Source organism: Hemibagrus wyckioides, linkage group LG19, assembly GCF_019097595.1.
Source record: "Hemibagrus wyckioides isolate EC202008001 linkage group LG19, SWU_Hwy_1.0, whole genome shotgun sequence".
NCBI classification, from domain to species: Eukaryota; Metazoa; Chordata; class Actinopteri; order Siluriformes; family Bagridae; genus Hemibagrus; species Hemibagrus wyckioides.
Genome location: NC_080728.1, coordinates 16,701,643 through 16,714,458, shown reverse-complemented (window position 1 = coordinate 16,714,458; position 12,816 = coordinate 16,701,643). Strand labels below are relative to the sequence as shown.

At 38.5% G+C, this 12,816-nt stretch overlaps 1 protein-coding gene across 1 annotated transcript in view; it reads right to left on the bottom strand.

The window, feature by feature from the left end:
* The window catches only part of mpped1 (metallophosphoesterase domain containing 1), a 57,917-nt gene extending 48,799 nt beyond the window's left edge, over positions 1 to 9,118 (bottom strand). Inside the window, exons 1-3 of the mRNA XM_058416688.1 lie at positions 8,965 to 9,118; positions 6,926 to 7,241; positions 4,953 to 5,134 (exon numbers count right to left, since the gene is read on the bottom strand). Coding sequence (XP_058272671.1) covers positions 4,953 to 5,134; positions 6,926 to 7,083 — 340 coding nt within the window. The 5' untranslated portion in view covers positions 7,084 to 7,241; positions 8,965 to 9,118. The remainder of the gene's footprint in view (positions 1 to 4,952; positions 5,135 to 6,925; positions 7,242 to 8,964) is intronic.
* Positions 9,119 to 12,816: the final 3,698 nt, after the last annotated feature.

Sequence of the window (12,816 nt, the reverse complement as noted above, 5' to 3'; positions counted from 1 at the left end):
GGCTCATCCGCTAAACACAAAACACTGATTATCTGTAGGCGGCATTTAAGGCAATATATTTAATTGGTGGTGCTGTCTGAGGCAAAACAAACCTCATCAACATAAATGTGCACACCCCCACATGTACACACACACACAAACAAAAGCACATTGGCAAGCTGACTTGCCCGAGACGTTAAATACAAAAAAGAAGAACAAATACTGAACATGGTCCATCTGTGAAGAGGAAACTGTGAAAAGCAGGTTTTTCATATGTACACGTACGCAGCACAAGATACCAAACATAAAGTACAAGCACACGCGAACAGACAGATGGTAAACGATTTGGCTCTTAAAGCTACTGTCGCACAAGATTCTGTTTTATTTGCGATGTTAAAAGCCGTAAAGAGGGGTGTCAATCTTCCTCGTTAATAACCCACAGCAAATCCTTCAGCTGAGTAAAAACCCCACGCGGAGGCGCAGGAATAAAACCCGAAACTCAGACTCTGAAGCAGAGAGAGGGAGCGAGAGAGAGAAAGAGAGAGAGAGAGAGAGAGAGAGAGAGAGAGAGAGAAGGCATTAAAGTTTCATGCTGCTTTACTCCGTATAGAGACCAGAGAAAGAGCAAAGGGTCCCTGCAGAAATGAAGGGAGAAAAAAAAAAACAGTAGGCTTGGGGTAGAAAGTGAGAAAGTGAGAAACTTTTTTACCCTAGCGTTTTTTTCCCTACACACACACACACACACACACACCTTACACTGACCACATGGCTGTTGCATCATAAACGGAGGCAATCTATTATTAATAATCTGGACAGAAGAGAAGCATACAGACAGACTACTAAACTTCCTGACCTCTAAAAAAAAGAAGCATGTGAGAGCCCGTCCATCTTCAGTATTAACTTCAACATTTCTCCCTTGACGTCCTCGCCGTCTCTCTACAATGAGATCCATATTTAACTAGAACACTTGGGCACAGTACATCTAGAACGTTCCTTACACTTCGCTACTCAATATGCCTGACCGAGAAAAACTGACAAGAGCTGACAAGAGCACTCTCTCTCTCTCTCTCTCTCTCTCTCTCTCTCTCTCTGAGCTGCAAAAAAAAAAACAATTGTCAAGTAATTTTTTTATGACGCAAATCATTTTCAACTGCTATCAGAGTTGTCGTGGTTATTATTTTTAACAGCGTCTGAATTCTCAAATCCGATTGGTCAGAAGATTCAGAGTGATTCAAAGTGCAGGTTTATACTAACGCTCTTGCTCCGATACATTGCGGTTACCATAGCAACAACGAACGGTTTATATAGTAAAGATTTCTTTAGTGAGCAAAATGAGACTCTGGCGAAAGTGTGATTTTGAAAGCTGATGTAATGAAAGCAAGAACAGGATTGAATAAATGGATAAATAGTACAGGTCGATATTTAATAAATAAAAGGTGATAATTGTTGGTTAATTGCAGTGGTGTAAAAGGAACGCAGTTACTTTTTAGTTTTTTTTAGAAAGCTAGAATTATTAACCAGCCAAATATTCCTTGAAAAGTGTTCCATTTCAATAATTCACACCACCCTCATATTCATTATTTTCCTACAACAGCACACCCCAATGTTCTATGCTTAACTTTTAAAATAAAAAATTAATTTCTCAAGAAATATTTAAACAGTTAACAATTCCAGCTTTCGAAAGAAGATCAGTTGGGAAGTTCTTCTGAAAGGTAAAGGGTTCGACATACAACATTTTTTCCCCCGTAAAAGAGAAAGCAAATGATTCTTTAGGGCACTGGTTTGTCCTGACTGGAATTGGACTGAAAATTAAACCCGAATTTAGCTGCTTTAAACTTTAAAGGTATGAAAAAATCTAACTTTAATTTTAATGTGACTAAGACCTGTGCTGTGGTCATAAGGAGTTACTGGACTGGAAACAGTCTCTGGCTATAAAAAAAAAGAAAAAAAAATGGAAAAAACCCCAGTGTTAAATGATTTAAAGATCTCATTTAAAAAAAGGAAAAAGTTAAAAATAAAATGGTTCAGTAAATAAATACTGGGAGATAATCAACTGATGCATGGAGGACATTAAAAAAAATTCCTGACTTTCATAACAACACACTTTTCTGATTAGTTCTGCAGCAGCTGCTGAATAAGTAATGCTGCGTAATAATCGTTTAAACACCAATAAAAGTAGAATAACTAAATAGCTTGTACTTTACTAAACCACAGACACATTCACACCTGGAGGAAAACCCTCATGGAGAACATGTGAAACACTGCAAAGACAGTTAGCTGAGATGACCTGGACCAAGCTTCCTGGAGGTGGGAGACAGAGCAGAGATTTGCACCGTGTCTCACATATCCCGCCCATCAGTGCATCACGGGTCAGAGTCTGACTCCGCCCCCTGTCCTGTCATTGGTCTGTTACACATTGGGTTCATCTGTTCGCTGTCAGCCCTTAATAAATCTATTTGTACCCTGCTGTTACTGTGGCTGCGTCTCAACCAGCTTCCTAGTTCACTTGATCGTGGAGTCGGACAGTTTACGTGCTCTCTCTCTCTCTCTCTCTCTCTCTCTCTCTCTCCATCACAAAATCCTTCCTTTGTACCGAAACATTCTCAGAAGAAAGTCCCAAAATGCACCACAAACCCCAGTGAGCACTGATGTGGACTAATGTTTCCTTACTGAAATTGACGACATATTTCCTAAAGCCTCTCAGGTCCAAAATAAAAAAAAAAAAAGGACAAAAAACACTCAGTCAACTTCATCTACAAATATAAAGAGCTTGTTCTTGTTCTCAAATGATTTCTTACTTTATTTGATGTTCTATATATGGTTTCTTTGAGTCTAACGACTTTGAAGTATTTACTGATAATTAAAAAAAAGTCCACTAGCTAGCCTACGATTTTAAACTATAAAACTTAAATATTTAACATGTTTACGTTTTTTTCATTGACTAATGAGGATATTAGAATGTCACAGGAAGTTGAGTCATCGGTGTGTAGTGAGTCAGAGTCCTGACCAGAGCCACAACTCGTCTACATGATATACTGATTCACCCCCGAGGGCGCTAGAGAGCCGATTTGAGGCGCACCCAGAGTTTCCTCCGAACCCAAGATCCCTTTGCTTTCAAAAAGCTTCTTGTTTCTTTGTTTCTTGGTTTCAAATCTCATTTATTCATTAATTATGATTATAAACAATCCTATCTGGTTGCTGCCTGCCTGCATTTTGACCCACACTGTAGACTTCATGGATTATCCTGAATAAATTTTAAACTAGCACCTGAACATCCTGCCTTTAATCGCTCTTACTGCCAATCGCTGTTGGATTCGGTCATTTTGCGATCGCAGAAATTTATGCGAAATCAAGTCATTTCTGTGATATTTAAAGGGGGCTTGTGAGTTTTTTTAATGATTTGGGCATTCTCACACATTCTCTTCCATTCTCGTGTGTGGAACATGAGTATAAATAAATATAAAGAATATAAATAGGAAATTATTCCCTGTATCTGAAGGAATATCTCCTAATATCTCTCTGATACTGCTACTCAGAATACAGGTTCATCCCTATACAGTTAAACACAAACGGAGGACACTCTGCATGTGTGTTTAAAGTCAACATTGCAAGCTTACATTTCTCCAAATGATCTCTGACATGAACTTTAAATAGCTGTTTATTCTAAAAAGGCCGCTTTCAGTTCTTTTATACTGGTGGCGAAGAGGCTTTATTTCTGCACACAACAGACAAACATTCAAATAGTGTCTCTGAAGTAAAAAAAAAGTGTAAAGATAAATAAGGAATGTGTGTATATGTGGGTATATGTATATGTATATATATATATATTCTGCATTACCATATGTGTGAAATGAGATGTGTGAGAGAATGTGGGTTTTTTAGTATCAACAGGGAAAAAACTAAATCGTATTTCAGAGGGCTGAAAGCTAGGTAAAGATAGCAGCATGGTTGCTGCACGCTCTCTCTCTCTCTCTCACACACACACACACAGAAACAGATGAGGAAAAGAACGAGGATTCGAGGCATAAATATTTATCTAAAAACAAACAGGAGAACAAAACTCCAGGATGAGCCGTCAAAAGAGAAACAGAAAGAGAGAAGGCAGGGACAGGGGAGGATGCATCCCAGGGAGCGTGGCAATGAAAGATGTAAGAGAGACAGAAAGAGAGACAGAGAGAGAGAGAGAGAGTGAGAGAGAGACGTGTGTATTATCAGTTATCTGAGAAAACTGCAGGATTTTTTGGCCTTGTCTTATCTCCCTACCTGTGCCTCCTGCACCCTACTGCATAACCTTAGGAGGGCTGTGCTCCCATCCATACATCCTTCCGCCTCTTGTCTTCATCCCTCTCTTTTAAAAAAATGCTGTTTCCCTTTTTCTTTCTCATGTCTGAGGCACTGAACAAGCAGCCTTTCCCCCTGTTTAATCTGCTCTGTGAGAGGGGATAGCCTACTGAGCAGAGAGAGATACTATCACTTAAATTACTCATTTGCCTCAAATTCTGTACACTAGTGCTGCAAGAGGAAGTGACAAATGTTTTATAATCTCTTTTTTTTAATAAGGGAAAAAGATTAGCCCCATAACATAAGATAAAATGAAAAAAAAAGACCACAAGAAAGAAAGAAAGAAAGAAAGAAAGAAAGAAAGAAAGAAAGAAAGAAAGAAAGAAAGAAAGAAAGAAAGAAAGAAGAGAGTAGTGTCTTTGTGTCAGACTGGATGTTAAACAGTTTGGAGCTGAATTCATTATTCATCACTCTTCTTCCTCTTTCTTTTGTATTAATAATAAATTCATCAGAGTAGTAGAAGTATGAGGAATAAGAGTTTTGAGCTCACCCTGAAAGCACTGTAATAAGAAGCAGAGTGTTTTCAGGGTTAAAGGATTTACTGTGTGTGTTGCATGTGTGTGTATGTGTGTATGTGTGTGTGTGTGTGTGTGTGTGAGCGAGTAAACGTGTTGATATGAATCCGTCCTCACCGAGCCAGTCGTTGAATTTCTTGACCTCGCTGGGTAAGCCGAGCTCAGTGAAGTCTCCTGCATGCAGCAACACGTCTCCATACGGCATCTGAATACTGTCCGTGCGCGAGTGTGTGTCCGAGATACACACAAAGCGAGTGTAGCCTGGTGGCTTAGGGGTGTCATGGGGTAATGGATCAACCCTGAGAGAAAGAAAAGTTGAGAGAGACAGAGACAGAGAGAGAGAGAGAGAGAGAGAGAGAGAGAAAGAGGGGAAGAGAAGATGCAGTGTTTTCAGGAAGAAACAGGAGTTCTGTTGAGTTCTCTGGAGGTTTGTGGTTGCAGAAGCAGCAGCATGTCTCTGGAGAAGAGGGAAATACTTTTGAATAAGAGTGGCCCACTTTAAAGTAACTACTGCTGGGTCAGCCTACCTACCTACACCACACACACACACACACACACACACAGCAGGATAATGTGACTGTATATACTGTACATTGTGATTATTCCTATTCTCTCTCTCTCTCTCTCTCTCTCTCTCTCTCTCCATGGCAGACATGTATTAGTGACCTGATTTACTTTTTTTCCCGTTCTTACTACACATGATCAGATTATCAGATGCAGTCAGCATTAGCTGTATTTTTGTGTAACTGCAAAATAAAGGTACGGTATAGTGACATTTTTGTTTCTCAAGGTACAGAATGTACCAACAAAAATAAAACAGTAGTCCAAACAGACCAATGATGCATCATAAACAAGGCTCCTGTACTTTTTACAGGGGAGAAAAGATATGCCACTTGAGATGCACCCTGAGTTGAGATGTACCCTGAGTTGAGATGCACCCTGAGTTGTGTTGCCCCCTGTGTTTGAAATGTACCCTTGGCACGAGACATATCCTTGAGACATACCCATGGTCTGTGAGTTAACCCTTGAAACATACCCTTAACTTGAGACAACCCCCTGAGATGTTACCCTCACTTATATACCCTTGACTTAAGACACCCTTGGAGGTGTGCTCTTGAAACATATCCTTGACTTGAGACATACTCTTAAAACGAGATGTACCCTTGACTTGAAATGTATCCTTGAGATGTTCACCTGACTTGACACATACCCTTGACTTGAGACATCCCTCGAGACATATCCTTGTCTTTAAATGTACCTTTGAACTGTACCTTTGACTTAAGATGTACCCCTTGATTTGAGATGTACCTTTGAACTGTACCCATGACTGGCAAAGTACCTTTGACTTGGTATGTACCCCTTAGATTTCTTCAGATGTACCCTTAAACCCTTGAACTAGACCATAGTCTTAAGATGCAAACCTTGACATGAGATATACCCCTCGACATGAGGAGTACACCCTTAACTTGAGGAGTACCCTTCACTTGGGACTTACCCTTGACTTGAGATCTACCTTTGACTCGAGGAGTACCCTTCACTTGGGACCTACCCTTGATTTGAGATCTAACCTTGACTTGGGACCTACAGTACCCTTGATTTGAGATCTACCCTTGTCTTGAGATGTACCCTTGACTTGAGATCTACCCTTGGGAAATATCCTTGAGATATAAGATTGACTCGCCCTTGAGGCTACCACCCTAGTGGCAAGTGTCCTTGAAACACCATTTTTATATTTTGCTATCACTCAGCAATTCTCTGTGGTCAATCATTCAGAAGTACCAGGCTAGAGAGCATTTTACATGTGTATAGAGGTAGTACCGAAGCGAGAAATAATGTCCTGGTGCACATGATGGTCAGTGGTAAATTTAAATCATTTAAAAAGGACATTAAGAAAAAAACTTAGAAAAGTGTGTTGTGATGTAATTTGTTACAATATCCTTGCTGGCAATGGTTCTGGGTACCCTACATGCACTTATTCTAATATGTTATAGTTTCTATAGTAACAACTTACACAAGGACATATACGATGGAGTCGCTGGAAGGAAGGGAGACAGAAAGAGAGAGAGAGAGAGAGAGAGAGAGAGACTTACATATGGACGTGGGGTGGCTGGAATCGTCCCTGGTTAATGTTGTAGAAGGTGAAGGCCTGAGTAGGGTTTGCGCTGTACTCGTCCACCTCCACTGCTCCTCTCACTCCTCTTTGAGACTGCCGTCGTGCAGCCATGATCTCCGATAATGTAAATGCCATGACACACACACACACACACTCTCAGAGGGACTCCGTGCTCACATGCACTGCTGAACTGCGATGAGAAGCAGATGAGGCTCAGTGTTCAGTAGCCTCTGTGCTGGCACTGTGAACCTTCATGATGCCCAGAGATCCAACTTGACTGAGAGCTCAAACACCTGGAATGTAGAACAGAGAGAGCAACGACATTCTGCTTAACTGTGATGAGAGGACAGAAGATGAGACGACACTGGATACACATCTAATACACACTTTCCATTTAAACTATACTCAAAGCTTTCTAAAACACACAGACACACACAGACACACACACACACACACACACAGACACACACACAGACATATATATATAGACAATATATATATATATATATATATATATATATATATATATATATATATATATATATATATATATACACCCTTGTAAAATAACAAATCAGTGGAGCCATATTAATAAAAATGGTACATTTAGAGAGAAAAGCATTTATTAGAAAAGAATTAGTTTAAACTGAACATGAAATACAAAAATCAATTCACATCCAATCCGATCAATTCAACTTTTAGTAACCATAATGGGAAAAAAATGCTGGTATAGAAGCTGTGATGTCTACTGAGAATCGAAAAATGCATCATAATAATAAATACATCATAAAATTTTGTACCCTATCCTCCTGCCCTATGCTCTAGTTTAAGAAAAGAACAAAAAAGCAACACTATTAAGGGAGAATAAACCATCTTAGTCCGCTGAAAATCCAACGAGATCTGACAGCGCAGTGTTTGAGTTCGCATAATCTTGCTTCTTTTATCCCTTCTTCTAATTTGCAAAATTGTATGCAATGAAAAGCCTGCAGGCAAAATGCAATAACAATATCTGTACACTCTAGGAAAAAAAAAAACGGTACTAAATCGTCCCCGCTGTGGCAGAACCCACCGATTTTGTACCTTTTAACCTAAAAAAGGTGAGTGAAGTTGAACCATTACAGTCCATTATATTAACAAATCTTTATTAAAGGTACACTTCATTAATGGTTCAATACATATACAATACATATGACATAAATATTACATAATAAAGGGACAAACTGTAATCTGGTGAGTAAATTGGAGAAAACGGGGGAGTTTACTTCCCTTTTTCTCTATATGAAGAGGGTCACGCGTGGTCTAATATTATCTCATGGACAATATCTTCACTGCAAATTGGAGATAAAATTTTAATTAATTATATATATATACATATCTTGCCATGGTTATATTTTGACTTCAGTTCAAGATGTTTAATGATTAAAACCCTATAATAAAACTATTATTAGAAATGATCCGGATTTCAGTAAAACTCATGCTGGACAATGTCTAATGTTAAAAGCGCTGTACAAATCATCCTGAATCAGACTGGATGATCACTGAGCTATTCTACTTCAGGTTTTCATTCAGTATTTTTATGAGTTATGAACAGTTACACAGTACACCGTATGGGACGATTTCTATTTACATTTCTGTTTTATATAAACAAATAGTGTTGTATGGGATAAATGTGCATGCACGGAAACGATCGTGAGTGTGAAACCGGTTATATTGCATGGTTTAAAGTCCATGCACAGCCGTGTTTAAAATAGACACACACGTTCACATACACACGCGCGCGCGCGCACAAGCGATATAACGGGACGCTGCGCTCCTGCGAAATGCTTCCGACTGAAACTCGGAACAAATGACAGTTCAGGCATTTTTATTTTCAATCCTAATCAAACGCAGATGTTAAGTGTTTATTAAAAGTGTGTAGGACAACCTAAAGTTTTCCTTTTCCTGGGTTTCCTGTGTGTAAACATCATGTACACAATATGGGTTATATACCGAGCCGGTGTGTGGAGAAAGACATACCTGGAGTCTGAAGAGCTGAAGGCGCAGACTGAAACAGCTTACTTTGCAAAAAAAAAAAAAAAAAAAGACTTTCCAAAAAACGACTAAAAACTAAAATGGGAAATAAAAATGTTTGTGTTGTGTCCTGAAGGTGTGAAGCGCGCGCGCGCCGAGCGTTTGAAGTTGCAAGTGAAGCGAAGGCGCGCGCGTGGAGCTGCAGCTATGAGCCTGTGGTCTCGTGCGGACGCACGGAGACACGCCCCCTCCGTCCAATAATATTTCTCTCTCTCTCTCTCTCTCTCTCTCTCTGGATCTTTCCATCCACGTCCCCTCTGCTGATCCAAATCACATCTCATCACATCACAGAAACAAAGTGCATGCACTCACGTCATGCTCGTGTACTTTGGGTCAACGAGATGATGGGCACTCTAATGAGTGACTGACATTTATTTCAGTTGCATTATAGGAATACCTGAATGCAGTGTTACTCTCTCTCTCTCTCTCTCTCTCTCTCTCACCGGAGGAGAATAAATGTATGCCAATATTAAAGCAGACCTACAGCTACTGACTGCCTTCAACTATTTGTACATGAGGGTCACAAACGTAAAGAGTTAAACAAATACTCGGACAAAATTTACACTTAAATTTTTCATCGGCAAAGCAGTCTGGTTTTTTACTGCAAACTTTCTACACTGCACACCATACCTGCTGATAGTGGTGCTAGTGGGATGAAGCCTCCACTGATGCAGCGGTGCTTTAGTACACAGTCTGTCCAGCTCTCTCACCTCCCCATCTGTAGACTCTGCTCAAAATCTGTCCTCAGCTACCACAGTAAACACCAGAATCACTTCACATCACACATATATCAGTATAAGTCTGACCTTGATATGAAAGCACCAACATGCTCTGTACAAACTTGCTACACTCCAGTTTACATCTATAAATACAGCACTGTAAGATCACTCGTCACTTCATCAACACACTATTGCTGCTGGCACTACTCCCACATTTCGTACTGTATACTGTGTATTGTAACAGCTGTCATATACAATGTACACTACAGTTATTTGCACTATCACACTTTATACACATTGCGAACCTGTCTCATATTCTGTATATTGTGGTCTTTGCTTGATTTTTCTCTACAGCTTTGTCTGTAAATTGAATGTGTAGTGTCGTCATGTTATGGCTCACCAACATCCAGTACCAGATTCCTTATATGTGTAAAAACATACCTGGACAATAAACATGATTCTGATTCTGATAAAGTATTTCATTGTATGTGTTTTAGATGATTTATGTGATAATATACCAAGGTTTCTCATGGCTTGTGGTGGCATTTGCAAGGGGTTCATGAGGCTGATCAGTCATGTCAGATGTCACGTGAGACTAAACTGTAGAAACGTTTTAATACACTTTCTTACTATCTTCACATGTCTGTAAAGTCATTGTTATTCACCTGGAACATGTCACATAAATATACTGTTATATAATTCTGTAAATTTTTAATAAAATGTCATTTTTTTCAGAATATCTCTATACATCCTTATCAGCTTCTAGTACAATATTGTAGTATATTGTTCAGCCCTACCTGTCATCTAAAATGGGTATATTAGGGTGATAGTAGAAAATTATTGGCCCAATAAACTGATTTTTAATTAATGAATCATTTTTCTTTTAAGGGAGTCATGAATATTGAATTGTAAGCATTAATAATTTGCTGGATTTTTACATTTATCGCTTAATTTATCACACGAATTTTAATTCTTTCTTGAAACTTGGACAGAGAGGAGCTATAAATCCGTGTATGAGGTGTGTAAGGTGAACAATAATGATAAATCAAATGGATAGAAAATGTTAAAAATGTGTTAAAAATGTACAAAAAAAATCTATATATATTCGGGATAAATAGTTAGGTCGAAAGAATCGTATCATCAAACTAATTTAAATCATTAAATTGACTTATTATGTTCATTATGTCCGTCATCTCTGCACTTGTAAAAATGTGCTGTGTTGAACTGAATCATGTAAAGCAAACGGAATTTCTCGTTTCTGTTGAGGCGCAGCGCCATCTTGTGGACAGACTGTGGAAGTAAAATTTATCGCACGTGCCGCGCTTAAGCTGTTTTTCTAACTACAGCCACAAGGTGGCGACAAAGTAAACAAAAAAAAGCAGCTTAATTTCATATTGCATACAGAATTGCATATTGAACTTAGAATAAATAAATAAATAAATAAATAAATAAATAAATAAATAAATAAATAAATAAATAAATAAATGCAATTGTTTATTATTTTTGTTTTGCCAAAGATGGATTTTAGGATTTAATTTCTAATCTCCAGCTCTAATTTCTTAGTTTACTTTCTTTGACATATTTATTTTCACTTTGCTTACAGCTTTCCTTCATTACCCACAATGCTGTGTCATTGCACCACCAAGCTCCACTGATGGGCAACTGAGCAAGGCCCTTAACCTTCTCTGCACCCTCTCTGCGCTTTGACTCCAACTTCCTAGGATATGTGAAGCAGCAAATTCCACTGTGCTGTAATGTATGTGTGGTGATAATAAAGGCATCTTGGCCTCAGTTCTATACTAGAGGACGAGATGATACCTGAAAACCTGGTTGAAAGAAAATGAAGAAATCTATACAGTACCAAAAAGAGTTAGGTCTAATCACATATTTAATATTAAAAATAAACTAAAAAAAATAGGGAACTTTATTGCTGTTGCTTTTGCATTATGGATTGTTGTCTTGTTTCAGGATACACACATAATTCAAGATCGTTTTAAAACAGACATTTTTCTGTCCTTTCTTTTTCCATGAATTCTATCACTCACCTGTACACATCTGCCATTAACCATCAGAAACTGATTTTTTCTTCATGCTTACCACACGATTGATTATTTCAAGTTGTTGCTACTTCTTCAGCAGATTTGCATGTTATATGCTTCCATCAGTTACTGTTATGCAAATCTCCTGAATTTTCTGAAAAGTCAGCAGGAAGGAAGTGTTGTATGATTTCTTTCTTTCTGCTGACGTTTCAGAAAATAATGTAAAATAGGAAAGTGTACAGCTCCATGAACTGCACATGATGTTTTCTGTACTCGCAGTCACCTGATGGAAATAATAAAGTAATTATTCAGTGCCTAATAAAGTGTAACTGGTTTGTAAAAGCAGAAAAATCACAGAAATCTGACACAAAAACATGGAAAGGGGGAATTGGGTTCACTGGACCTGAGTATTACTGATAGGAAATGTTTCTCATAAATAATACCACCTTAACTATTGTTTACTTATTTTTATTACAGTGACATAATGTGTATTATGTGAGGAATAAAACATGACATGGTGTGTTGGTAAAGGGATATAATCCCTCATGGACTGGCGCGATGCTGCCTGATGTGAAGAAGGGTGGTGGTAGCTTGAGTGGTTAAGGCTCTGGGTCGTTGACCAGAAGATGAGGGTTCAAGCCCCAGTACTGCTAAGGTGCCACTGTTGGGCCCTTGAGCAAGGCCCCCAACCCACCCTGCTCCAGGGGTGCTGTTATCATGGCTGACCCTGCGCTCTGAACCCAATTCTTCAAGGATCAGATATGCGAAGAAAGAGTTTCACTGTTCAGTAATGTATATGTGACACATAAAGATACTGATACTTTACTTTTACTAACACAATGTTGAATATTTTCTATTCTCCTGAATTGTATTATTATATGACAAGAATTTGCCATTGTTATATTATTTTGTAAAGAAGATGTACATTTTATTCCTCTATAGTCACATTTCATGTTGTAGAATGGCTAAGCAGCAAGTTATAATACAGTATGTATGTTACAGCAGTTAGATACATTTCCTCAAGCATCGCTTTTTAATTC